This window comes from Myotis daubentonii, chromosome 4, assembly GCF_963259705.1.
Source record: "Myotis daubentonii chromosome 4, mMyoDau2.1, whole genome shotgun sequence".
In the NCBI taxonomy this organism is placed as follows: domain Eukaryota; kingdom Metazoa; phylum Chordata; class Mammalia; order Chiroptera; family Vespertilionidae; genus Myotis; species Myotis daubentonii.
In genome coordinates, this window is record NC_081843.1 from 6,100,756 (window position 1) to 6,126,721 (window position 25,966).

The window sequence follows — 25,966 nt, forward strand, 5'->3', positions numbered from 1 at the left end:
AATTGTGATAATATAAATACTATTCAATTCAATTTAAAATGATGGTATAGCCCCGCTGGCGTGGCTCAGCGGTTGAGCATTGATCTATGAATCAGGAGGTCACGGTTTGATCCCTGGTCAGGGCTCGATACCCAGTATGGGGTGTACAAAAATTTCAGAGAGGAAGGGAGAGGGAGAGAGAGAGAGATACAAATATCAACACTGAGAGAGAATCATTGATGGGCTGCCTCCTGCACACCCCCTACTGGGGATTGAGCCCACAACCCGGGCATGTGCCCTGACCCGGAATCTAACCTGGGACCCTTCAGTCTGCAGGCTGACGCTCTATCCACTGAGCCAAACCAGCCAGGGCAATAAAAATATTTTTTTAATTAAATAAATAAATAAAATGATGATATAGGAGGAGAATGGGTAAGGGGGAGAGGAAAGCTATGAGAGCTAAATCCTTAGCTATAACAATGGGGTCAACAGATCTTATATGAAGAAATAAAGTAATACATTTATTATGCAGAAATGCAAAGAGAAATACCAGAAAACTAGAGCTCTAGAAATCAAAAGTGGTGGTCTCCTGGGACTGGAAGTGGGGCATGAGGAGCTATTTTCCTCTATAAGACCTTCAGTATGATTTGACTTTTCCAACATTGTAGCTGACAGGGGGCCGGGGGGGGGGGGGGGGGGGGGAGGGGCAGGATTTAGCTGAACTCAAGAAAAAGCAAAGCCAATTAACTCATTTGGGGGTCTGCACTTCCGATCTGTAGTTTAGCTAAATCTGCTGAGCTGCAGGCCTTTTAGGAATGCTGCAGCTCTCATTCAAGCAGAATCTCCAAGCGTTCCTCACTAGCCTCGTAGAAACTGTCCCCTTTGGGCCACTCTGAGAGCCCCAGTCTCCAAACAGGAGGTCCCAGAGGAATGAATGATCCCTGAATGTCTCCCCTGGGCAGCTCCTGCTGTCTCCCTTAATCCTCCCAGTTGTATTCCACTCGTGTGACTGAGGGAACTGTGGTCTCACTGTTCATATGCAGCAGCCAGAGAGTTAAAGCTAGGTCTGTCCAATCTCCAGTCAGCACTGCTTCCTCTCAGCCAGACTCCTCAGGAGACTTACTAATAAACTGCTAACAGCGATGAATACTCCCTGACCAGAAGCTCCTTCATCTGCTCAAGCAAAACTTGCTGTCCCCAACCTTCCTTTCCAGCCTCATCAATGACCATTTCCCAACATTCACTCCACAAAAATCGGTTTAATTATTATTCCCCAAAACAGACCGTTTTCCTACTTCTGTACCATTCAAACATGTTGTTCCCTCTGCCAAATGCTTCTCCTCACCTATCAAAATCTTACATCCAGGAGAAAATACTCATGCTATAATGCTAACTGGAGGCAAAAAAATAAAAATGTATATACTCAATATATATACATTCCTTGAAAGATATATGTATACAAAGGGGGGAAACTGGAAGAAAACACTAACAGTCATCTCTATGGGGAGTTTACTGCTCAATCTTCTTTTCTCTATTTTTCAAATTTCCAATAACCTCTATACGCATTACATTTATAATAAGAAATATTTTCAGATGTTTTTAAATCCATCTCTTTCAAGGTTCTGCACAGATTCTAGCTCCTGCATAAAAGCGTCCTCTCCTTGGTCCTGGCCTCGGTGGCTTTCACATTCTGTCTTGTAACTATCTGTGCACTCTCTCCGACCCTCACCCTCGCCCAAGCTGTCCTGACGGGCAGAAACCTTACCTGACTCATCTGGATATTCCCTGTTCCTCACATTATTACTAGGTTGAAGTAAGAGTTACCAGTTAGTTAGCTCTTTGAAAATTCTTACTGTGATACCACATGGGAACCATACAAAAATGCAAACTCAACCCCCAGATTTGGTGGCTTAAGGAGTAAGTGAATAGCGTGGTAAACATCAGCATTCCACACGTAGCAAAGGGCTCTAGGAGTCAAGTTATGGGTCTAATGTCAAGTAATTTCTGACATGCTTCCTAGAGAGGAAATGACTACACAAAGCCCTTGCTTCCAGGATGACCGCAGGAAAGCGGAAGGCTGGTCCCTGCGGGCCCTCAATGTGCAGCAACACTGCCCCCTTCTGGCCAAAGCATAGATGCCACAGTCTTAGGATTCAATCAAAAAGAAGAAAAAAACCTGAGCTGACCCACCTTTTATATCTGCTTTGCTCCCCTTCATCTCTAGGAAGCCCAATAAACTGCTAAGAAGGAAAATCTGTAATAGCAACCACTGCAGAGACAATCCAGCTAAACTCTGGAAACCTGCCAATACTGTAGATACTGCTTTAATGAGTAGGAATCCATGGGTGAGGAAATTACTATTTGCCTTTAAATGCTTATTCTTTTCATAAGGTGGCATAAATAAATGCATCTTTCTATTACATGTAAAGTTATGCCACAGAAAGTTGATTCAACTTATCAACTGGCTGTATAAAACAAAGTAGGCATGTCTATTACAGAGACTGTCGCTCTGGGAGACAAACAGAAAAGGGTATGTGTTGGGGATGTACAAATTTATCAGAGCTCTCCCTTTAAGAACTGCTAGGTAAAGAAGCACTTTACCCGGCTGGTATGGTTGAGCATCGACCTGTGAACCAAGATGTCATGGCTGGATTCCTGGTCAGGGCACATGCCTGGGTTGTGGGCTTGATCCCCAGTAGGGAATGTGCAGGAGGCGACCAGACAATCAATGATTCTCTCTCATCACTGATGTCTCTCCCTCCTTATCCCTTCCTCTCTGAAATCAATAAAAACGTTAAGAAGAAAAAAAGAAGAGAAGAAGCAGCAGCACCTGGGCCTCCAGGAGAGATGACTGATGAGAGGGCACATTACTTTTTCCTTCTTTTTTGGGGGGGGGGGGGCTTCCTGAGAGCAGAATTAGCCACCAAAAGAAACACAACACCATTTCATCTACGTTAAAGCCAGGAAAATACCTGTACTACAAACTTCAAAGAATGCAATGCAATCATCTTGGTTCAAGAGGAGTGGAACTGCTGGGAGAGCTCTGAGCATAAGCACGAAGCAGCACGCTGGAAAGGAGTGAAGACAGGGAGTGGAGGGAGGTCACGGCAAGGTGTGGGAAGAAGACCTGTGCCGCATGGTATCACTGGGTGCCCCAGTGCTCATCCACACTGGTGATCTCACACTTCATTTCAAAACTTACCCGCCCTGGCCCCTGTGGCTCAGCTGGTTGGAGCACTGTCCAATACACCAAAAGGGGGCGGGTTCAATTCCCAGTCAGGGCACATGCCCAGGTTTTGGGTTTGATTTCTGGTTGGGACATGGGCAGGGGGCAACTGATCAACGTTTCTCTCTCACATTGATGTTTCTCTATTTCTCCTTCCCTTCCTCTCTAAAATAAAATAAAAAATAAACTTACTACAAAGCCACAATAATCAAAACAGTGTGGTACTGGCATAAGAATAGACAAAAGTCATAATATTCATATGCAAGTGGAACTGCAGACAAAAAGTACTCAAGGGGATCATAACAATATTGATAAAAATACTATTTAAATCCTAAAAGAGAAGTGGAAAGAACAATGGCTTGCAGACTGAAGGGTCCCAGGTTCGATTCCTGTCAAGAGCATGTACCTCGGTTGCAGGTTCAACCCAGCCTTGGTCAGGGTGTGTGCAGGAGGCAACCAATGAATGTGTCTCTCTCACATCGAAGTTTCTATCTCTCTGCCTCTCCCCCTTCCTTCTACTCTCTCTTAAAAAAAAAAAAAAATCAATGGAAAAATATTCTCAAATGAGGATTAAAAAGAAAAAGAAAGAAGAAAAGCTTCCCAATGTTTTCATGAGGCCAACAGAATCATGGTACTACAACCTGACAAAATATTCACTTATGTGATCTCAACAAAAAAATTCTAAGTAGCCCTGGCCGGTTTGGCTCGGTGGATAGAGCGTCAACCTGCAGACTGAAGGGTCCCGGGTTCGATTCCGGTCAAGGGCATGTACCTTGGTTGCGGGCACATCCCCAGTGGGGGGTGTGCAGGAGGCAGCTGATCGATGTTTCTCTCTCATCGATGTTTCTAAACTCTCTATCCCTCTCCCTTCCTCGCTGTAAAAAGTCAATAAAATATATTAAAAAAAAAATTCTAAGTAAAATGTCAGCAAACATCCAGTAGGACATGAACACACACATACACACACCCACCATGGACAAGTGGAGCTTGTTGATTTGCAGAATAATGCAACAATCAGAAATGCTATTAATGTGATTTGCCATTTTAGTAGGTCAGAGAAAATAAAAATAATACATTCAATCTTTTATTAAACGCATCTATTAAAAAGGCATTTATAAAATGTTACAATAATTTTTGTGACTAGCTAACACAGTAGTATTGAGGGCTGACTGTGAGTTCCATTTAGGTGTGGCTTCCCCCCCAGGGGAGGGAGGCCAGGCCTTTGCAGGTCTGACTACCAGGAGGACTGAACTGCGAAGCTCCCGTTAGCAAATCTTCAGAGGGAGGACAGCTAGTTGTTTGGCACAGAGAGGTTATTAAGCTGCTCTCACCCACAGGGAAAACTCAACTAGCCACAGGATCATTCTCAAGGGTTCTATATGGGAACAGGGGTGACAGTTTACAACTGTTGTCCCAGCTTCATGATTGAAAGCACTCCCTTTTCCTCTAAAAGTGTCCTAGTTTAATAATAAAGTATATGGTCAAACTCAGTACAATGAAATTTTATAATGTTTATATGTATGATAAGAGTTTATATATACACAGGTGTGCATATTCATATTAACTAGCTAGCTATAGATTTCCAAAAAAATAACTAATGAAGCCTGGTCTCATCACATGCAACCATCCTAAAACAAATTTAAGACAGCATACAGAACCCAAGATAGCATCTTCTCGTGACTTAATTTAAATCATTGGAAATGTACCATCATATAAACAAAATCAATACTACCTCTCAGGAGCCAGGGAGGGAAGCGTTTCAGAAAGAAGGGAGCAAAAAATATTAACACTTGTTGACAATGAGAAACAGTGAAGTATAAATGGATGAGGCCTCCAAGTTTGCTGGTGACAGTTGTTGGAGAGTTCAATGCAACAGGATGAGAAGAACATTAAACCCAGAGCAGAAGGGCTTATGAGTGAAGGAAGCAGGAGCAGTGGACAGATTATGTTTTGTGCAAAACAAACAACTGTGAGAAAAAAAAAACAAATAGCTGTAAAGGTAAGAAAACCGTTTTACTCCTGTTTCTTCCTGGTTTACCAAACATTTTGTGGGACAAAGGGAAAGGGAGAGTCAGATAAACATATGTGTTGAAATAACACTGGAAAGTAACATACCCACATAATGTTCTTTGACAAGGGTCACAACTTATCAAGTGGTACACTTAAGATCTGTTCATTTCTCTACATGTAAATCTTACCCAATAAGAAAAAAATCACAAACCAATACTAAACTCAAGTTATTAACATGAATCTGAAGTGTTTAGGAGTGAAGCTTACTGATGTCTGCAACTTACTTTGAAATGCATCGAAGATGATGAGTAGAAAGGTGGTCAAATGGGTAGACATGTGACAAAGCAAATATGGCAAAATGCCAATGCTAGGATCCTGACGGTGTGTTTATTGTAGACTTATTTCAATTTTTCTGAACTTTGAAATTTTTCATATACAATGTTGAAAAAAAGGCGACTGCCATAAAGTCACAATTTACTTTCAATCTACACAATTTAATCAACACTGAGGCACTACAAAGACTGAACACTCAGAAAACCTTATATCTGTAAAGGGGGGTACAGAGGTGAGAAATAGCCAGCACTCACCTACAGACTGCGAGGTGAACGCTGCAACGATCTGGGGACTGGCCAAGGCCTCCAGCCTGTTCTTCAAGGCCTCCAAGTGCACACACTTTTCTGAGTAGTCCGGTGTGTCAACGAGCATCATTAAGCTGTTTTGCATACCTGTTAGCTTGGAGGAAATCACGGCTATGTCCTATAAGAAGACCAACACAAAGGATACTTATTTTGAAACACCCCTGCTACTTCAGTTAATAATGGACAAAATGCATGAAAAAGCATAAGGAAATGGCCAATAAACATGTTGACTATTATTAGTACTCAAATACATATTAAAATTAGAAAGTGCCATCTTCCTAACCAATTGGAAAAACTTTTTTAAAATATATTTATTTTATTAATTTCAGAGAGGAAGAGAGAGATAGACACATCAATGATGAGAGAGAATCACTGATTGGCTGCCTCCTGCACACCCCCACTGGGGATTGAGCCCACAACCCGGACATGTGCCCTTGGCTGGGATCAAACCCAGACCCTTCAGTCTGCAGGCCAACGCTCTATTCACTGAGTCAAACCAGCCAGGGCTGGAAAAACTTTTAAAAAATTATAATGGCTACTGTTTGTGAGGATACAAAAAAAGTCTGTCTGGTACCATAAATTCATATGTCTTTCTAGAAGGCAATTCAGTACCATGCATCAAGAGACTTAAAAACATTCACATCTTTGATCTGGTATTCCCTCTTCTAGAAATTTGTCTAAGGAACTTATCAGAGGATACAAAGATATTAATATGTTATAATTAACTAGAGGCCCAGTGCACAAATTTGTGCACCAGTGGGGTCCCTCGGCCTGGCCTATGGGGTCGGCCCAAAACCAGCTCTCTGACATCTCCTGAGGGGTCCCGGATTGAGAGAGGGTGCAGGCGCTAGGCCAAGGGACCCCACCAGTGCACAATCGGGGCCAGGGAGGGACACGGGAGGTTGGCCAGCAGGGGAGAGACCATGGGAGGGCTCCAGGGTATGTCCGGCTTGTCTCGCCCAGTCCCAATCGGCTGGACCCCAGCAGCAAGGTAACCTACTGGTTGGAGCGTCTGCCCCTTGGTGATAAGTGCACATCACAGCAACTGGTCGACTAGTCGACTGTCTGCCTTCTGGTGGCCAGTGCACGTCATAGCAAGCGGTTGAGCGGCCTTAGCATATCATTAGCATAGTACGTTTTGATTGAACGGATGACCGGACACTTAGGCTTTTATTATATAGAATTAGTATGATTTTAGTGTTGTAATAACAAAAGCCTGAAAGCAACCTAAATCTTCCATAATACTAAATAAAATGTAAATTATGGGTCATTCAAATAGCAGGTGGAATATTGTACAACCACAAAAAATTATGTTTTTGCAAAGTATTAATTACACAGCAAAATACTTACCACTAACTACTACGTGAAATAAACAGGATAAAAAAACCACAGAACCCTGGCCAGGTGGCCCAGTTGGTTGGAGCATCATCCCATGCACCAAAAAGGTTGCAAGCTCAATTCCTGGTCAGGGCACATGCCAGGTTGCAAGTCAATCACCAGTAGGGGGTATACAGAAGGCAGCCAATAGATGTTTCTCTTTCCTTCTCTCTCTCTCTCCCTCCCTCCCTTCCTTTCTCTCTAAAATCAATGAACATATCCTTGGGTGAGGATTAAATTAAAAAATAAAAATAAAAAGCATATAGATATTAGAATACAGTGGGACCTCAGTTCTCTAACTTAATTCATTCCAGAAGGCTGTTCAAGAAGGAGTTTGTTCAAAAACTGAATCATTTTCTCCCCACTTAGAAATAATGTAAATTGGCCTGGCTGGCATTGCTCAGTGGTTAGGCATAAAACTATAAACCAGGAGGTCAAGGTTCAATTTCCAGTCAGGGCACATGCCTGGGTTGAGGGCTGGATCCCCAGTGGGAGGCGTCCAGGAGGCAATCGATCAATGATTCTCTCTCATATCTCTCCCTCTCCCTTCCTCTCTGAAATCAATAAAAATATATTTTTTAAAAAGAATAGAAATTGAAGTTATTCTAGACCCCCAAATGATTCCCTCCTTTAACCTTTCTTATATACCGTACATGACTAAGGTACTGTTTAATCTATAAACAAACTACCCGCTACTAGCCTTAAACGAATCACATTCAGCACCCTTCCAGGCTGTCTTTCGGGTCAGCATGCAGCATCTTCACTTTCCCACATATCACTGCCTCCGAAATGCTGCCACAGGCTAACTGCTTTTCATTTATCCACATCAACAACAGGCTTTCTACCCTGCCAAGTGCCTGTGATGAGCACACCGTTAGCAACATCAACACTTTTTTTATTTCTTTGTTAATCCTCACCCAAGGATATTTTTTCCATTTATTTTTAATTTTATTTTTAAAGTAAGCTCTTCTTTTGAAAAAGAATATGTATTTTTTTTATTGATTTCAGAGAGGAAGGAAGAGGGAGAGAGAAACAGCAATGAGAGAGAACCATTGATCAGCTGCTTCTTGCACACCCCATACTGGGGATCAAGCCCGCAACCCGGACAGGTGCCCCGACAGGGAATCAAATCGTGACTTCCTGGTTCATAGGTGGACGAGCAACCACTGAGCCACGTGGGACAGGCTCCATTGATTTTTAGAGAGAGTGGAAGGGCGGGAGGGAGGGCAAAAAGGAAGGAGGGAGAAAGAGACAAAGAGAGACAAAGAGAGTGAGCCTGACTTGATGTGAGAGAGACACATCAATTGGTTGCCTCCCACACAAGCCCCAACTGGGGCCCGGGGATCAAAGCTGCAACACAGGTACTTGCCCTTGACCATGAATCGAACCCAAGATTCTTTGATGAGTGGGCCGATGCTCTAACCACTGATCCATAGCAGCCAGGGCAACATCAGCACTCTTGATGGCCTCTTTATGTTTTAAAATTGTGCTAACCATCCATTTCACCAGCAACAAAAGCAAAAACACACACAAAAATATTCACAGCACAATTTTCTGAGATGTTAAGAAGGTGAGGTTTAACAGTAACCTCACACCTTGTGCATTCTCTCCTTTGTGGCCTGAGAAATACAAAGGATTGTCAGGTCGAGAACCGAAATTTGTTTGACAAGCATTTTTTCCATGAACAACTTGGTCAAGAACCAAATTGTTTGAAATGGCAGATGTTCAAGAACTGAGGTTTGAGGAAGGCCGGGGAGGGTGGGAGGGCAGGAGGGGGGCGGGTAAGAGATCAACCAAAGGACTTGTATGCATGCATATAAGCATAACCAATGGACATAAGACACTGGGGGGTAGGGAGACCAGGGGATTGTCAAGGGCGGGGGAAAAAAAAAGGAGACATATGTAATACTCTTTGTAATACTTTAAGCAATAAAAAAATAAATAAAAAATAAATTTAATAATAAAAAAAAAAGAACTGAGGTTTGAATGTATATACAGATTTATGTCACCTATAATATATGCATACATATAAAAATATATAAGTACAAATATGCACAAATACTTAAAAAAAATACCTAATAGACATAAAAAACATATTACTAGGGAATATGAATGGGGATCATTTTATTTCCTTCCATGTATTTTTCTGAATTTTCCAATTCTCCTAAGACACATATATTACGTTTATAATGAGAAAAGTAAATGCTATTTTTGTAGAATTAAGGGTGTAATAACTAACTGCATTTCACCTCAGCATTCCACGCGTCTATGGTTTGTCAGACAACGTATGAGGGGTTTGAGACACAAAGATGAGGGAGGTCACGTTGCTGGCCTGGAGCTCACAGAGTACTGGGACAGGAGACTGCGATACAGTTTAAGACGTACAGGAGCACAGGTGAGGGAGCAGTTCACGCTGCCTGTGCGAGGCGGGGGCTAGCGGAGAGTAAGAGAGGAGGTGCTGCTACAGCGGGGCCTTGACGGACGAGTGGCAGTCTCCTGCCTGGAAGAAAAGGAAAGGAAGGACCTTTCGGGCAAAGAAGGAAGACACGAAGGGACGGTGTTAACAGTCCACAGCAGCCACGATGTGGAATTCATACGGAGGGGGTGGCCACAGGGAAAACCACACACCCTGCTGTGAAAGACAGGCTATGTCCTGTGAGTGTGCATAAGATTTATCTGGTAGAAATGGGGGATAGAGCCCTAGTTGGTTTGGCTCGGTGGATAGAGCCTGCGGACTGAAGGGTCTCGGGTTCAATTTCAGTCAAGGGTCACGTATCTTGGTTGCAGGCTCCCAGCCCTGGTTGGGGGCACGCGGGAGGCAACCAATCAATGTGTCTCCCTCACATCAATGTTTCTCTCTGTCTCTCCCTCTCCCTTCCACTTTCTCTAAAAATCAGTGGAAAAAATATCCTCAGATGAGGATTAAATGAAAAAAAAAAAGAAAGAAAGAAAAGGAAAATGGGGGATGGAGGCCAACCAGCGTGACTCAGAAGTCGAGCATCGACCTATGAACCAGTAGGTCCTGGTCTGATTCCTGATCAGGGCACATGCCCAGGTTGTGGGCTCAATCATTCCCTCTCATCACTGATGTTTCTATCTCTCTCTCCCTCTCCCTTCCTCTCTGAAATAAAAAAGTAAAAAACTTTTTTTTTTTAAATGGGAAGGCAAGGGACAGGAAAATGACCAGTGCCAATCTATGCTTTAGAACAGCGGTTCTCAACCTGGGGGTCGAACGACCCTTTCACAGGGGTCACCTAAGACCATCGGAAAACACAGATATAATTACATATTATTTTTGTGATTAATCACTATGCTTTAATTATGTTCAATTTGTAACAATGAAATTGGGGGTCACCACAACATGAGGAACTGTATTAAAGGGTCGCAGCATTAGGAAGGTTGAGAACCGCTGCTTTAGACTCTCTCCCTGGTCCCTTGTGGAGGATACACTGGAGCATGGGAGGGACCTGGCAGCAAGACCCATGAGGGTTGCTGTAATGCTCTAGCACAGCGGTCGCCAACCTTTCGGACCTCACGGACCATCAGTGGTCCGCGGACCACCGGTTGCCAGCTGCTGGTCTAGCAGGAAAACGGCTAGGAAGCATGACTAGAGTGGTGGCAGAGGAACGAAAAGGACAGATAACTGAGGAGAAATAAGAGAGGGATGGAGAAGGAGCAAGTAAGGACTGCTGAGGTTGCATCCTGGATACTGGTATGGAAAATGATGCCGTTAACCAAGGCAGGAAGCTGAAAGAAAGAGCAAGAGGAGGGTCGCCCAGGACAGAAACAACGACTTCAGGTTCTAAGAGCCTCGGGGGAGTGCGGCTGGATGCATGTGGGACTGTGCGCAGGCAGTTCTGGATAACAGGACAGTGGGGAGGAGAAAAGCAATTAGCAGTAGTAGTTCACTAGGGTTAAACTCGGAGACCGTACTTAAATCCATTCTCTCTCATACACACGCCAAGAATTCGTAAGATGTGCAACCTACCCCTATAAAGCCAGATCAGCTGGACTTGTCTGCACCCTGTAAGGCTCTGAAATAGAAGGGGAGGGAGTATGGTTCTGTTGTACATAAAGGCAATGATAACTGGCCCTGGCTGGTATGGCTCAGTTGGTTGGGTGCCATCCTGTGCACCAGGAGGTTGCCAGCTCGATTCCCAGTCAGGGCACATGCCTGGGTTGCAGGCTCGATCCCTGGTGGGGCACGAGCGGGAGGCAGCTGATAGATGTTGTGCTCTCACATCAGTGTTTCCCTCTTCCTCCCCCTTCCTCTCTCTCTAAAAAAAATACAAGGTGCAAAGCAGTGCTCACACTTGTGGGGGGAAAGGGCAGGGAACAGGTATCTGTGTATCTGGAAGGACAGGCATAAAGATGATAAAAGAGTTTGTATGGGAAGTAGGGGGTGTCAGGGTTACGAGAAAGACTTTTTGTTGTTTATTCCTCTTTACTAAAGTTTTTCCCACATACACTTACCACATTTTTAAGTTTTTTAAAAATAACAAGAGATGATAAATAATCCATTTTGCTTTACAAGTAAAAGACTTTTCCATAAGACCTCATCTCACTTCATCCTGATACACAACTTTCACTACTTTCCACATCTGGCAGCCCGGGAGGGGCTCACTCACCGCGTCCTGCAGTGTGTGAGGCCCCTCTGCCCACAGTCCACGCTCTCAATCACTCTGTTCTCTCTGCCTTTTTATAGGGGCTTCTCCTGAATTCACTCTCTGGGACTAAGAGGCTTCAGTCAGCAAAGGGTGCGAAGCAAAGAGGGTGGGAATGCTCAGAGCACCCTCAGGCTGTCCCTTCCCCTGTCTGAATGCTCTGTCCGTGGCCATTTCCTACCCCTATGGCTGTGAGTGAATGGTATCTCATTCGTTTCCCCAAACCTCCAGTTCCCTGAACAGATTGCACAACATCCCCTGAACAAGACACCTACCTGAGTCTTGAATGTCTCCTCAATGTCAGCACTCAACGTGCTCCACTTGTCTGCTTCCTGCAGGGACTCGGCGGCAAGCTGCATCCTGGACTTCACCTGGTCGATTTCTACCAACACCTGAAAGGGAAAGGGGTCAGAAGCCAGGGAAGCAGCTGTTCCATCCTCTCTGCCTCCCATCAGGGACTTGAGACCGGAGCATTGTGCCACGCTCCTGTCTCAGGGAGCTCCTGTGCCCCTCACACCAATCACATGGCTAAATGTCCAGCGGGTGCTGCACAGATGAATACACTGAAAGAACGCAGCACGAGAGCAGTCTGAGTGCTTGGTAGAATTCTGAGCTAACGCTGGCCTCCACTCTGAGAGTGAACGTCTTCCAAAACCACGAGTCAGCGTTCGGACGGGAGCCAAAATACCTGCATTGACTGCGATGTGTCCTGTTCAAACTTTTTAATGTCCTCCTTGACAAGAATCATTTGTTCTTTCAGAAAAGACGCCTCCTGTTTAAGGGCTTCGACATCACGGAGCACTTTGGGCATGTTCTGAAGGGCCTGGTGACTCGTTTCTGTAGCAAGAACCCAAGAACAGAAAGAGGAACCAAAGGTGAAAATCGGACCAGTCACCAATGAACAATAAAAATCAGGCAGGACGGGAGATGTCTATTAACCACACCATTTATTGACCCTGAGAAAAATGGGAGTTGGAGAGAGCCATGGCAGTGTTTCTCAGTAGTTAGAGTATTGGCCTGTGCACCGAAGAGTCTAGGGTTCAATTAACAGTCAAGGGGCCCGAGCTGGTTTGGCTCAGTGGATAGAGTGTCAGCCTGCGGACTGAAAGGTCCCGGGTTCGATTCCGATCAAGGGCACAAGCCCAGGTTGCGGGCTCGATCCCCAGTAGGGGGCGTGCAGGAGGCAGCCAATCAATGACTCTCTGTCATCACTGATGTTTCTATCTCTCTCTCCCTTTCCCTTCCTCTCTGATATCAATAAAAATATATTTTAAAAAAAAAGAAAAAGAAAAGAAAAGAAACCAGTCAAGGGCACATATGTACCTGGGTGCAGGTTTGATCCCTGGCCCAATAGAGGCACCTGCAAGAGGCAACCAACTGATGTGTCTCTCTCACATAGGTGTTTCTCTCTCTCTCTCTATCTCTCTCTCTCCCCTCCTCCTTCCTTCCTTCATTCTGTATGAAAATCAATGGGGAAAATTCCTCTGGCGAGGATTTTGAAAGACAAGGCTGCGAAGGAAGGGAGGAAAGAAGGGAGGGGGGGAGAGAGAAAGGGAAGAAGGGAGGGAGGGAGGGGAGAAGGGAGGGAGGGAGAGGAGAAGGGAGGGAGGGAGGGAAGGAGGGGGGAGGGAGGGAAGGAGGGGGGGAGGAGGGAAGGAGGGAGGGAGGGAAGGAGGGGGGGTGGGAGGGAGGGAGGGAGGGGGGGAGGAGGGAGGGAGGGAAGGAAATGGGGCTGAAAGGAGAGCTGGCCTCTGCCAGGACCATATCCTCCAGACTGATGGGCGAGAACCATATGATTGAACACAACGTGCACCATCGACTTGACCCACTTTCAATTGTTTTCCACCATCAGCTGAGTTCAGTTTTAACACCCTCTCCAAGGAGAGTGAACGAAGGACTGACATTAGGGGAATGCCAGCTATGAGGCAGGTGCTTTACATACATTCTATCACTTACTGCCCATGCCAATCATTGACAGCCACCTCTTACAAACAAGAAAACGGAGGCGCAGAGAGGGCAGGTAACTTGCCCACGATTTCACAGAGCTGAAACCAAGCTTTACAGCTCTGCAGACCACCAGCACCTGCTGCGGTGAAGTTAACATGCAGGTCCCTAGGCCACCATCCAGAGTTCCTATGTAGTAGATCTGGTAGGAGACCAAGTGAAATTGAGACCAAGGAACCCGAATTTTTTAATGTCTCAAGTTTGAACACCTCTGCAGACCAGGATGTGTGTGTGGGGGGGGGGGGGGGGCGTATAACAGCAGAGCCTTTAGCCCTTTAATGAGATGTTCACTGGGAATCAACCATAGAAGCCCAGTCTCTGTGCCACCAGGGGCTGGAGACCTCCATGTGGTGAAGACGCCCTTCGGGGGCCTGTTCACCCAGCTCTGCCTTGGACAACACCCAGTGTCCAGCACGGACCCCACGTCAGATGCGAAGACTGAGAAAACAAGGCCAGAACACAAAGGTTTCCTCAGCGCACTTTTTCAGTGCTACGTGCTAGGCCTCAGAGTCACTGTTCAGGCCTGGCTGGTGCCCTGGGTACCTTTCTCCCTCCCTACAGCCCCCCAAAATGTAGTTCCCTCTTACACCCAATTTAAAACTATCACTTTTAGGAGTTGCCTCTGGGAGGGTAAGGGTCAGACCTCACTGCAAAGAGGTATGGGGGCACTGTTTTGTGATGGTAACATTCTCTATCTTATGGAGGTCTGAGGTATCCTAGATATATACTTGTGAAAACTCATCAACTCATCAGATAACATCCATGCATTTCATCTTACGTAACTTTTATCTAATGAAAAAATCTGTGCCCTGGCTGGTGGCTCAGTTGGTTGGAGTGTCATCCATGCACCAAAAGATTGTGGGTTCAATTCCCAAACAGAGCACATACCTAAGGTGTGGGTTCAATACCCGGTTGGAGGGTGTATGTAGGCAACCAATTGATGTTTCTCTCTCTCCTTTCCTCTCTCTCTAAAAATCAATAAAAACATATCCTCGGGTGAGGATTAAAGGGAAAAAATAAAATAAAAAAACTGTAAAGAAATACTGAATTATAATTATAATGATTAGGGTTCTAATGGAAATATTTAGGGATGAAGTGTACTGTGTCTGCAACTTACTTTAAAATCTACATCAAGTCCTGGCCGGTGTGGGTCAGTTGGCCTGGGCACCAAAGGGTCATGGGTTCGATTCCCAGTCAAGGGCACATACCTCAGACGCCGGCTCTATCTCTGGCCCTGTCAGGCCGCAAGCAGGAGGCAACCAACCAATGTATCTCTCTCACATCTATGTTTCTCTCTCCTGCCCCCACCCCTCCCTGGTCCTTCCTCCCCTCCACTCTCTCTAAAAAAAATCCATAGAAAAAAATATCTTCGGGTGAAGATTTAAAAATAAATAAAAATGTACATCAAAAATATACGATGGATTGAATCCCAGCAACAACACAGAGTGGGTAACTATTAGGGAACCAGCTCTGGATAGTTGACCTCTCCAAATCAGTTTTAAATGCGATAGAGAAGCCGTATAGCCTCAGAGGCCAACCCCAGAACACTGCCACCCAGAGGCTGAGCCACAAACTGACTCTTTGCTAAACACAAAATAAGGCAGTCTGAGAAACAAATAAGGCCTGCTTTGAAATAAGGACTGTGGTTTACAACACAGAGGAACAGTGTATCGCAGGGAAACTCAGCACTCTCCTGAATACCTGGCAGGACTAAAGGCGAGCCAGACTGAAGAATAGAAGAACCGAAGGACCTTCACTACTGCAATTTTTTTTTTCTTTTTTCACCTTTTAACTAAGAAACCCATTTTTTTTCTTTTTTTTCTTTCTCTTTTTTTCTTTTTTTTCTTATTTTTCCATCACCTGATTTTACCCTTTTAATTACTACCTTCTTATTTTTAACCAGTATTATTACTGCTACCATTTTACCATTTTTTAAAGTGCCATTTTATTTTCTTTATTTTATTTTGGAATTAGTGTCCTCCATTCTATTTTCATCGTTATATTATTAGTTGTTTCTAGTTTGCATTCATCTCCAGGGAGCTGTTGCTGGAATTTGTTGGGATTAGTGGCGGTTCTATAGGAGTATTCTCCTCATATAAAAAGTCTCTTCCCCTCTTCCACTTCATTCTCTCTTTTCGCTCTTTTTTTTCTTCTTCTTTTTTTCTTTTCTTTTCTCGCTTTTATTTTCCCCCCTCCTTTTTCCCAATTTCATTTCTGCACTCCTTTTTTTGGTCCCTACTTTTCTTTTCTTTTTTCTCTTTTATCTTTTTCTCTTCCTTCTTCCTTATCCCCTAATTCTCCTTATTCGGGTGGTCACCTTTATTTGGGGTTATTAATATCGTGAATATATTTGTGTTTAGTGCCTGGTACGTGGTGCCTTGTTGTGTTGTATTTTGTGCCTTTAAATCAACGCAGCAGATCCAAGCAACAGCAGCCTCCTGAGCACCACACCCTCTGCTGAGGAACAGCAGCTGTACGTGAAGCCTCCCCCCACCAGCCAGAAGAGCCACCACAGCTGTGAACAGCACCCACCAGAGGAGCTGCTGCCAACTGAGGAGCAGCTGCTACCGCAACCGCCCGAAGAACAACCACAGACCAAGGAGTCACTGCCACCCAGGGAGCAGCCACTGAACGACTCAACGTCTAGATATGTCAGTGAGATCAAACATGGGTAGACAAAGAAACCCCCAAAGGAAAGAGAAGGAGGACTCTCCAGAAAAGCAGCTAAGTAATACAGAGGCATGCAACATGACAGAAAAAGAATTCAGAATAAGGGTCCTAGAGTACATAAACCGGATGGAGGAAAAAATCAACAACTTCTACAAGAAGCAAGAAGAAACAGATGAAAAAGTCAACTACCTATGCAAGAAGCAAGAAAAAACAGATGAAAAAATCAATAACATATGGAAGAAGCTAGAAGAAACAGATGAAAAAATCAACAACTTAAGTAAGACCCAAGAAGAAATCAAGAGTGATATAGCTGCATAGGTGCAATAAAAAACACCATTGAAAGTATCAACAATAGGCTAGGAGAAGCGGAGGACCGAATTAGTGAATTAGAAGACAAGGAAGCAAAACACATCCAAAATGTACTGCAATTGGAGAAAAAAATTAAAAGACAGGAGGAGAGCCTAAGGGAGCTTTGGGACAACATGAAACGAAACAACATACGAATAAAAGGGGTGCCAGAACAACAGAAAGATGAACAAGGATTAGAAAACCTATTCAAAGAAATAATATCAGAAAACTTCCCTGAGGTGGGGAAGAAAAAAGTCACACAAGCCCGGAGAGTCCCAAACAAGGTGAACCCGAAAAGACCCACATCAAGACACATCATAATTACCATGGCAAATGTTCAGGACAAAGAGAGAATCTTACAGGCTGCAAGAGAGAGACGGAAAGTTACATACAAGGGATCTCCCATTAGATTATCAAATGATTTCTCAACAGAAACACATCAGGCCAGAAAAGCATGGACGGAAATTTACAAAGTGATGCAAAGCAAAGGACTGAATCCAAGAATACTCTATCCAGCAAGGCTATCATTCAAACTTGAAGGGGAAATAAGAAGCTTCCCAGACAAAAAAAGGCTAAGGGAGTTTATCACCACCAAGCCAGCATTGCAAGGAATGCTAAAGGGACTGGTATAAAAAGAAGAAATAAAAAGCTCAGAAAGAAAACAGCCACACACAAAAAGAAATGGCTACAAACAAGTACCTTTCAATAATAACTTTAAACGTAAACGGACTAAATGCTCCAACCAAAAGACATCAAGTGGCTGAATGGATAAAAAAACATGACCCATACATCTGCTGTCTACAAGAAACCCACCTCATTAGAAGGGACTCACACAGACTGAAAGTGAAAGGATGGAAAAATATCTTTCAGGCAAATGGAAAGGAAAAGAAAGCTGGGGTAGCAATACTTATATTGGACAAAATAGACCTCAAAGTGAAGGCCATAACAAGAGATAAGGAAGGCCACTTCATAATACTAAAGGGATCAATACAACAAGAAGATATAACCCTGGTAAACATATATGCACCCAATGCAGGAGCACCCAAATTCATAAAAAAACTCCTGGAAGATATCAAAGGAGAGATCGACAACAATACAATCATACTAGGGGACTTTAATACACCACTGACAGCACTGGATAAGTCCTCTAGACAAACAATCAGCAAAGATACAGCAATCCTAAATGACTCACTAGATCAGATGGACTTAATAGACATCTTCAGAACACTTCACCCCAATGCCACGGAATATACATTCTACTCAAGTGCTCATAACACATATTCAAAAATAGACCATATATTGGGTCACAAGCAAAGTATCCCCAAATTCAAGAAGATTGAAATCATAAAAAGCATCTTCGCAGACCACGATGGCAAAATATTAGAAATAAACTACAATAAAAACAACCCAAAACACTCAAACACCTGGAAGTTGAATAGCATGCTATTAAATATTGATTGGGTTACCAATGAGATCAAAGAAGAAATTAAAAACATCCTGGAAACTAATGACAACGAAAACACAACAATCCAAAACCTATGGGACACAATGAAAGCAGTCCTGAGAGGGAAGTTTATAGTGCTACAGGCCTATCTCAAAAAACAAGAAAAAATGGTAGTAAATCATCTAACTCTACAACTCAAAGATTTAGAAAGAGAGCAACAAGAAAACCCCAGAGTGAGCAGAAGGAAGGAGATAATAAAGATTAGAGCAGAAATAAATGACATAGAGACCAAAAAAACAATACAGAAAATCAATGAAACCAAGAGCTGGTTCTTTGAAAGGATAAACAAGATTGACAAACCTCTAGCCAGACTCACCAAGAAGCAAAGAAAGAGGACCCAAATAAACAAAATCAGAAACGATAGAGGCGAAATAACAACAGACCCCACAGAAATACAAATGATTGTTAAAAAATACTATGGACAGCTCTACTCCAACAAACTAGACAACCTGGAGGAAATGGACAAATTCCTAGAAAAATACAACATTCCAAAAATCAATCAGGAAGAATCTAAAAATCTCAATAGGCCAATAACTATGGAAGAAATTGAAGCAATCATCAAAAAGCTTCCAGCAAACAAAAGCCCCGGACCAGACGGCTTCACAGGGGAGTTTTACCAAACATTCAAGGAAGAACTAAAACCTATCCTCCTCAGACTACTACAAAAAATTCAAGAGGAAGGAACACTTCCAAGCTCATTCTATGAAGCCAGCATCACCCTAATACCAAAACCAGGTAAAGACAACACAATGAAAGAGAATTACAGGCCAATATCCCTCATGAACATAGATGCCAAAATCCTCAACAAATTCTTAGCAAATCGGATCCAGCAGTACATCAGAAAGATCATACACCATGACCAAGTAGGATTTATCCCAGGGATGCAAGGATGGTACAATATCCGCAAATCAATAAACGTGATACATCACATAAACAAATTGAAAGAAAAAAACCACATGGTCATATCAATTGATGCAGAAAAAGCATTTGACAAAATTCAACACCCATTTTTGATAAAAACTCTCAGCAAGGTGGGAGTAGAAGGATCATACCTCAACATAATAAAAGCCATATATGACAGGCCCACAGCCAACATCATACTCAATGGACAAAAACTAACACCATTTCCCCTAAGAACAGGAACAAGACAGGGATGCCCCCTCTCATCACTCCTGTTCAACATAGTACTGGAAGTGTTAGCCATTGCAATTTGGTAAGAAGAAGAAATAAAAGGCATCCAAATTGGAAAAGAGGAAGTAAAACTGTCCTTATTTGCAGACGACATGATATTATACATACAAAACCCTAGAGACTCCATCAAAAAGCTACTAGACTTAATACATGAATTTGGCAATGTAGCAGGATACAAAATTAACCCCAAGAAATCTGAGGCATTTCTATACACCAATAGTGAACTTTCAGAAAGAGAGATTATAAAAACAATCCCGTTTACCATCGCACCAAAAAAATTAAGCTACCTAGGAATAAACTTAACTAAAGAGGTAAAAGACCTCTACTCAGAAAACTACAGGACGTTGAAAAAAGATATAGAGGAAGACATAAACAGATGGAAGAACATACCGTGTTCATGGATTGGTAGACTCAACATCATTAAAATGTCCATACTACCCAAAGCAATCTATAAATTCAACGCACTTCCCATTAAAATACCAACGGCATACTTCAGAGATCTAGAACGAACTCTCCAAAAATTCATCTGGAATAAAAAAGACCCCGAATAGCTGCAGCAATCCTGAAAAAGAACAAAGTAGGTGGGATCTCAATACCAGATATCAAGCTGTATTACAAAGCCACTGTTCTCAAAACTGCCTGGTACTGGCACAAGAATAGGCATATAGATCAATGGAATAGAATAGAGACCCCAGAAATCGGCCCGAACCAATATGCTCAATTAATATTTGACAAAGGAGGCAAGAACATACAATGGAGCCAAGATAGTCTCTTCAATAAATGGTGTTGGGAAAATTGGACAGATATATGCAAGAAAATGAAACTAGACCACCAACTTACACCATACACAAAAATAAACTCAAAATGGATAAACGACTTAAATGTACGACAGGGAACCATAAAAATTCTAGAAGAATCCAAAGGCAACAAAATCTCAGACATATGCCGAAGCAATTTCTTCACTGATACAGCTCCTAGGGCACTTGAAACTAAAGAGAAAATGAACAAATGGGACTACATCAAAATAAAAAGCTTCTGCACAGCAAAAGAAACCATCAACAAAATAACATGAAAACCCACTGTGTGGGAAAACATATTTGCCAATGTCATATCTGATAAGGGCCTAATCTCCAAAATTTGTAGGGAACTCATACAACTTAACAAAAGGAAGATAAACAATCCAATCAAAAAATGGGCAAAGGACCTAAATAGACACCTTTCAAAAGAGGACATTCAGAAAGCCAAGAGACATATGAAAACATGCTCAAAGTCACTAATCATCCGAGAGATGCAAATCAAAACAACAATGAGGTACCATCTCACACCTGTCAGACTGGCTATCATCAACAAATCAACAAACGACAAGTGCTGGAGAGGATGTGGAGAAAAAGGAACACTTGTGCACTGCTGGTGGGAATGCAGACTGGTGCAGCCACTATGGAAGACAGTATGGAGTTTCCTCAAAAAACTGAAAATGGAACTCCCATTTGACCCTGTGATCCCACTTCTAGGAATATATCCCAAGAAACCAGAAACACCAATCAGAAAGGATATATGCACCCCTATGTTCATAGCAGCACAATTCACCATAGCTAAGATCTGGAAACAGCCTAAGTGCCCATCAGTAGATGAATGGATTAGAAAACTGTGGTACATCTACACGATGGAATACTATGCTGCTCTAAAAAGGAACCCTTACCATTTGCAACGGCATGGATGGAACTGGAGAGCATTATGCTAAGTGAAATAAGCCAGTCAATGAAGGAAAAATACCACATGATCTCACTCATTCATGGATAATAGAGACCATTATAAACTTTTGAACAATAATAGAACAGAGGCAGAGCTGCCTCAAACAGATTGTCAAACTGCAGCGGGAAGGCTGGGGAGGGTTGGGGGACAGGAGGTAGGGGAGTAAGAGATCAACCAAAGGACTTGTATGCATGCATATAAGCATAACCAATGGACATAAGACACTGGGGGATAGGGGAGGCTAGGGGACTGTCTAGGGCGGGGGGGGGGGGGGGGGGGAAATGGACACATATGTAATACCCTTTGTATTACTTTAAGCAATAAAAAATATATATATATAAGATGGATTAAGGATTACATGGGTAGATTTGTAGCATCTGGACAGAAGGTTCACTATAAATTCTCTCGATGTTACTGTATTTAGTTCAAGAATCTGCCCTCATTCTTTTTCTTCCCGTCAGCCTCATTCAAACCCATCAGCAGAGCTCCCCTTTTTCCTCCTAAAAACGTCTTACCCTTTCTCACCATCTCCACTGCCATAACCCCAGAGGAAGCAATATCATCTGAACTCAGCAACAGCCTCCAGATGGGGACACAATCAAACCATGTCACTCCTCGGCTTAAAAATCCTCCACTGCCTTCACATTACATTCATTTTAAGTAAAATCCAAATTCTTTCTAAAATTGATTTTCAAAGAAATAGGAAGGAAGAGAGAGAGAGAAACATCAATGACGAAAGAGCATCACTGACTGGCTGCCTCCTACACGCTCCACACTGGGGATGGAGCCCACAACCCAGGCATGTGCCCTGACCAGGAATCGAACCTGCAACCTTTCTGTGCACAGGACAGGTTGCCTCCTGCACACGCCTGACTGATGGACACTGGCCGGGGCCCGAACTCTTTAATGTGACATTAAAATCCCTGAGTGATCCAGCCCTGCCTACCTCTCCAACCTAAGACGGCGTCTGTTCAACAGTGTGACTCTAGACCCGGGAAGAGTTTGTGCCCAAAAAATATTTGCTGACAGTGAATGAGCACATCCATCCTCCAGTGAGGGCCTCGCCATCTCCTGCCAGCACCTCTGAGTAACTGCTCTTCACTGCAGACTTGGGCCTTCTCTCATCTTCCATAAACATCCACCTCCGAAAGCTTCTCACTGCCCATGGGATGAAACCCAAACCCTAGGACAGCCAAAAAGGCCTTCACAGCCCTGACCGGTTTGGCTCAGTGGATAGAGCGTCAGCCTGAGGACTGAAGGGTCCCGGGTTCAATTCCGGTCAAGGGCATATACCTTGGTTGCGGGCACATCCCCAGTAGGAGGTGTGCAGGAGGCAGCTGATCGATGTTTCTCTCTCATCGATGTTTCTAACTCTCTATCCCTCTCCCTTCCTCTCTGTAAAAAATCAATAAAATATATTTTTTTTAAAAAGGCCTTCACAGTTTGATCCCAATCTACTCTCCAGCCTTATCTCCAGCAGAAGCTTCCCCCATGAAAGCATGATCCTCTAATAATAATGATGATGATGATTTTATTGATGGAGCTCTGTTTGAACTCTCACCTTTCTCTGGACTGACTAGGACTTTTCATGGCCACAAACAAGCCTCTCCTTTTAATATGGAGAGGCTGCAAAGTACATACATTGGATAAGAGCCTGGGCTCTGCAACCCGTTGTCTGTGTTCAAACCCAGACTCCCCCATTCATTAGCAACATGATGCGGGACAAGTTACTTCACTTAGCCCCAGTTTCTCCAGCCACAGAGTGGGAGTAATAGCTGTACCTACTTCTCAGGACTATTGTCCGGCTTAAACTAGGTAGTCATGCCAATAAGAGGGCACTGCTAACCTTTTGGCAGGGACATTTAGTCATTGTACAGCTCTTCATTGTGGAACATTAGGCATCGCTGTCAATCCTGGTGACATTCTCCACCACTTCAACTAAAAAAATTCCCAGCCCTAACCGGTTTAGCTCAGTGGATAGAGCGTCAGCCTGCGGACTCGAGGGTCCCAGGTTCAATTCCGGTCAAGGGCATGTACCTTGGTTGCGGGCACATCCCCAGTAGGAGGTGTGCAGGAGGCAGCTGATCGATGTTTCTCTCTCATCGATGTTTCTAACTCTATCCCTCTCTCTTCCTCTCTGTAAAAAATCAATAAAATATATTTTTTAAAAAAACACACATTTATTAAAATAATTCCCAATTTCCAAATATCCCAGGGAGAGGGCAGGCATTACCACCCTTGGTTGAGAACCACTTGGTTAATGCATGTACAGCACTTAAACAGTGACTGACACACCAAGGACTCAAATATTTGCTATTCTTAATGTCCTCCCCCTCTGTGCCCTGTGAAGCCTTCCTTGACCGGAGGTACTTGCACCCCCTTCCAGCTTTCCCAGCTCAGGTTCTAGTCTCAGTAAAGCCACCTCATTGTTAGCAGACTGCTTCCACATCGTCCCCAGGACAAGCTCCAGAAGGGACACTTTCCATCCTCAGTGCCCATTTCGTGACACACACACAGTAGAAGCTCAATAATTAGTAAAAGACGCAAAGTACAATAAAGAATCTGAAGTGAGCCCTAACCGGTTTGGCTCAGTGGACAGAGCATTGGCCTGCAGACTGAAGGGTCCCAGGTTCGATTCCGGTCAAGGGCATGTGCCTTGGTTGCGGACACATCCCCAGTGGGGGGCGTGCAGGAGGCAGCTAATCAGTGTTTCTCTCTCATCGATGTTTCTAACTCTCTATCCCTCTCCCTTCCTCTCTGTAAAAAAATCAATAAAGTATATTTTAAAAATTAAAAAAAAAGAATCTGAAGTGAAATCAGCGTCCTTTTCCATAACCTTTGTTAAAAGGTCTATTTAATTTACTGGGCCCTAAGCTTCCAGGGTCCTAAGCCTGCTGACCTCGTCTTTTCCAGAGCTCATCAGGGAGACGGGCACATTCCATACCGAATAAACAGACAGTGGGTTAGTCACGTGGAGGACTTCCCAAGATGGCTGCTGGTGTGTGTTATTTTTTAAAACTAACTACCCTTAAAGAACCGTTGCAGCCTCTATTCTGACCAGCCTGGCTTCCTCGCTGCAAGGAATTTGCAGGAACACAACACCACCCAGGTGTGTCTTTCCCATACGCCTCTGACATGTGTTTACCAAATGTAAGGATCAGGTGATTATCACTTAACTAGAGGCCCAGTGCACGAAATTCATGCACGGGGGAGGGGGGCGGTCCCTCAGCCTGGCCTGCGCCCTCTCGCAATCCGGGACCCCTCAGGGGATGTCGGGGCTAAACCGGCAGTCGGACAGCCCTCTCGCAGTCCTGGACGCTGCATGCACCAGTGACCATACTTTTCATACAGGTGAAAGGCATCTTGCTGTTGAATAGGCAGCTACATTTTTTTGCCCTGATTATAAAAAGGAGTACATAACATGATCCTTCTCAGGAAGTAGTACCATTTTCCCCATCTTACGGGTGGAAAAACTGAAGCAGAGATAAGTTAAGTAATTGGCTTTGTCACACAGTTATAAGTGTCAGAATCAGGGCTGACCACAAAATGTGCCAGCCAGAGTCCATGCATGTCATCGCTGCATCATCCTGTTTTTTGTGTTAGAGTAGCCTTGCCAGGTTTTAATTTTTAAATCTAAGACACTGTTCCCAATAGATAGGGTAGGGTCCCTAGGCCTGGACGGCGATCAGGGTGATCTGTGGGGCCACCAGCTGGGCAATCAATCGCCTGCTGGAACCCTGGGCTGGCTGGCCTGGCCCCGCCCACTCGCCGGCCCCGCCCCCTGGTCGTTCCAACCATGGGTCAATTTGCATATTAGGGTTTTACATAGATATACTTTTATAGTAGATATCCTTAAAATTAACTCTTTTAGCTTGCGTTTTGTAAGGAAACCACAGCACCACCCGAGGTGGAAAGAGCAAGTGTGGGCCCGCGCGGGTGCACGAAGCCCGGCTCGCCCCTCACCGCGGGAAGCGCCCACGTCCGCCGCCCGGCCCGCCGCTCACCCTCCACGGCGTGGTTCACCTCCTGGATGAAGAGCTGCAGCTTCATCACCAGCGTGGCCGCGTGCCCGTCCGCCTTCCCCGCCGCCGCCTCCTTGGGGCCGGCCCTGAAGGCCGCGTTGATCCACTCCTTCACGTCGAAGTCCTCGGCCAGGAACCTGGAGTAGTCCATGGCCGCGGCCGCGTCAGCCAGCCGGCCAGCGGCCCGGAAGGGCCCTCGTCGCGCGCCGTACTTCTCCCGGAAGTGGGGGCCGTTGCCATGGAGAGCTCGGGCGCGCGGGGCGGCCGGGAGCTGGGGGAGCGCCGGCCGCCGTGCGGAGCACGTTCCTCCGCTGCGCAGAGGAGCCGAGGCGCTGCCAGTCCGGGAGCTGGGCGGGCCCTGCGGGGTGTGAGCTCAGGCAGTCTGCACCCCGGCGCCCTTCGGGGGACAGCGGGGCGTGGCCGGCTCCTGCCCACCGCCCTTCCCTCCCGGCCCAGCGCTCTGGCCGCACTCGCCTGTCGCCCCTGAAATACCCAGTGCGCAGTCGCTGCTTCCTCCAGTGGAAAACGAACAAGGTGGGCACCTCAGAAAGGAGACCTGGGAGGCCAGGAGAATCCTGTCA

The 25,966-nt window shown here is 44.6% G+C and overlaps 1 protein-coding gene across 2 annotated transcripts in view; it reads right to left on the minus strand.

Moving 5' to 3' along the window:
• Positions 1-25,667, minus strand: part of COG7 (component of oligomeric golgi complex 7) — a 71,568-nt gene extending 45,901 nt beyond the window's left edge. The window contains exons 1-4 of one of the 2 annotated variants that reach the window (XM_059692073.1): positions 25,368-25,667; positions 12,583-12,731; positions 12,170-12,286; positions 5,803-5,971 (exon numbers count right to left, since the gene is read on the minus strand). In XM_059692073.1, coding sequence (XP_059548056.1) covers positions 5,803-5,971; positions 12,170-12,286; positions 12,583-12,731; positions 25,368-25,536 — 604 coding nt within the window. In that variant the 5' untranslated portion in view covers positions 25,537-25,667. The remainder of the gene's footprint in view (positions 1-5,802; positions 5,972-12,169; positions 12,287-12,582; positions 12,732-25,367) is intronic. The other variant, XM_059692072.1, reaches the window with a different exon arrangement.
• Between the last annotated feature and the right edge of the window lie 299 nt (positions 25,668-25,966).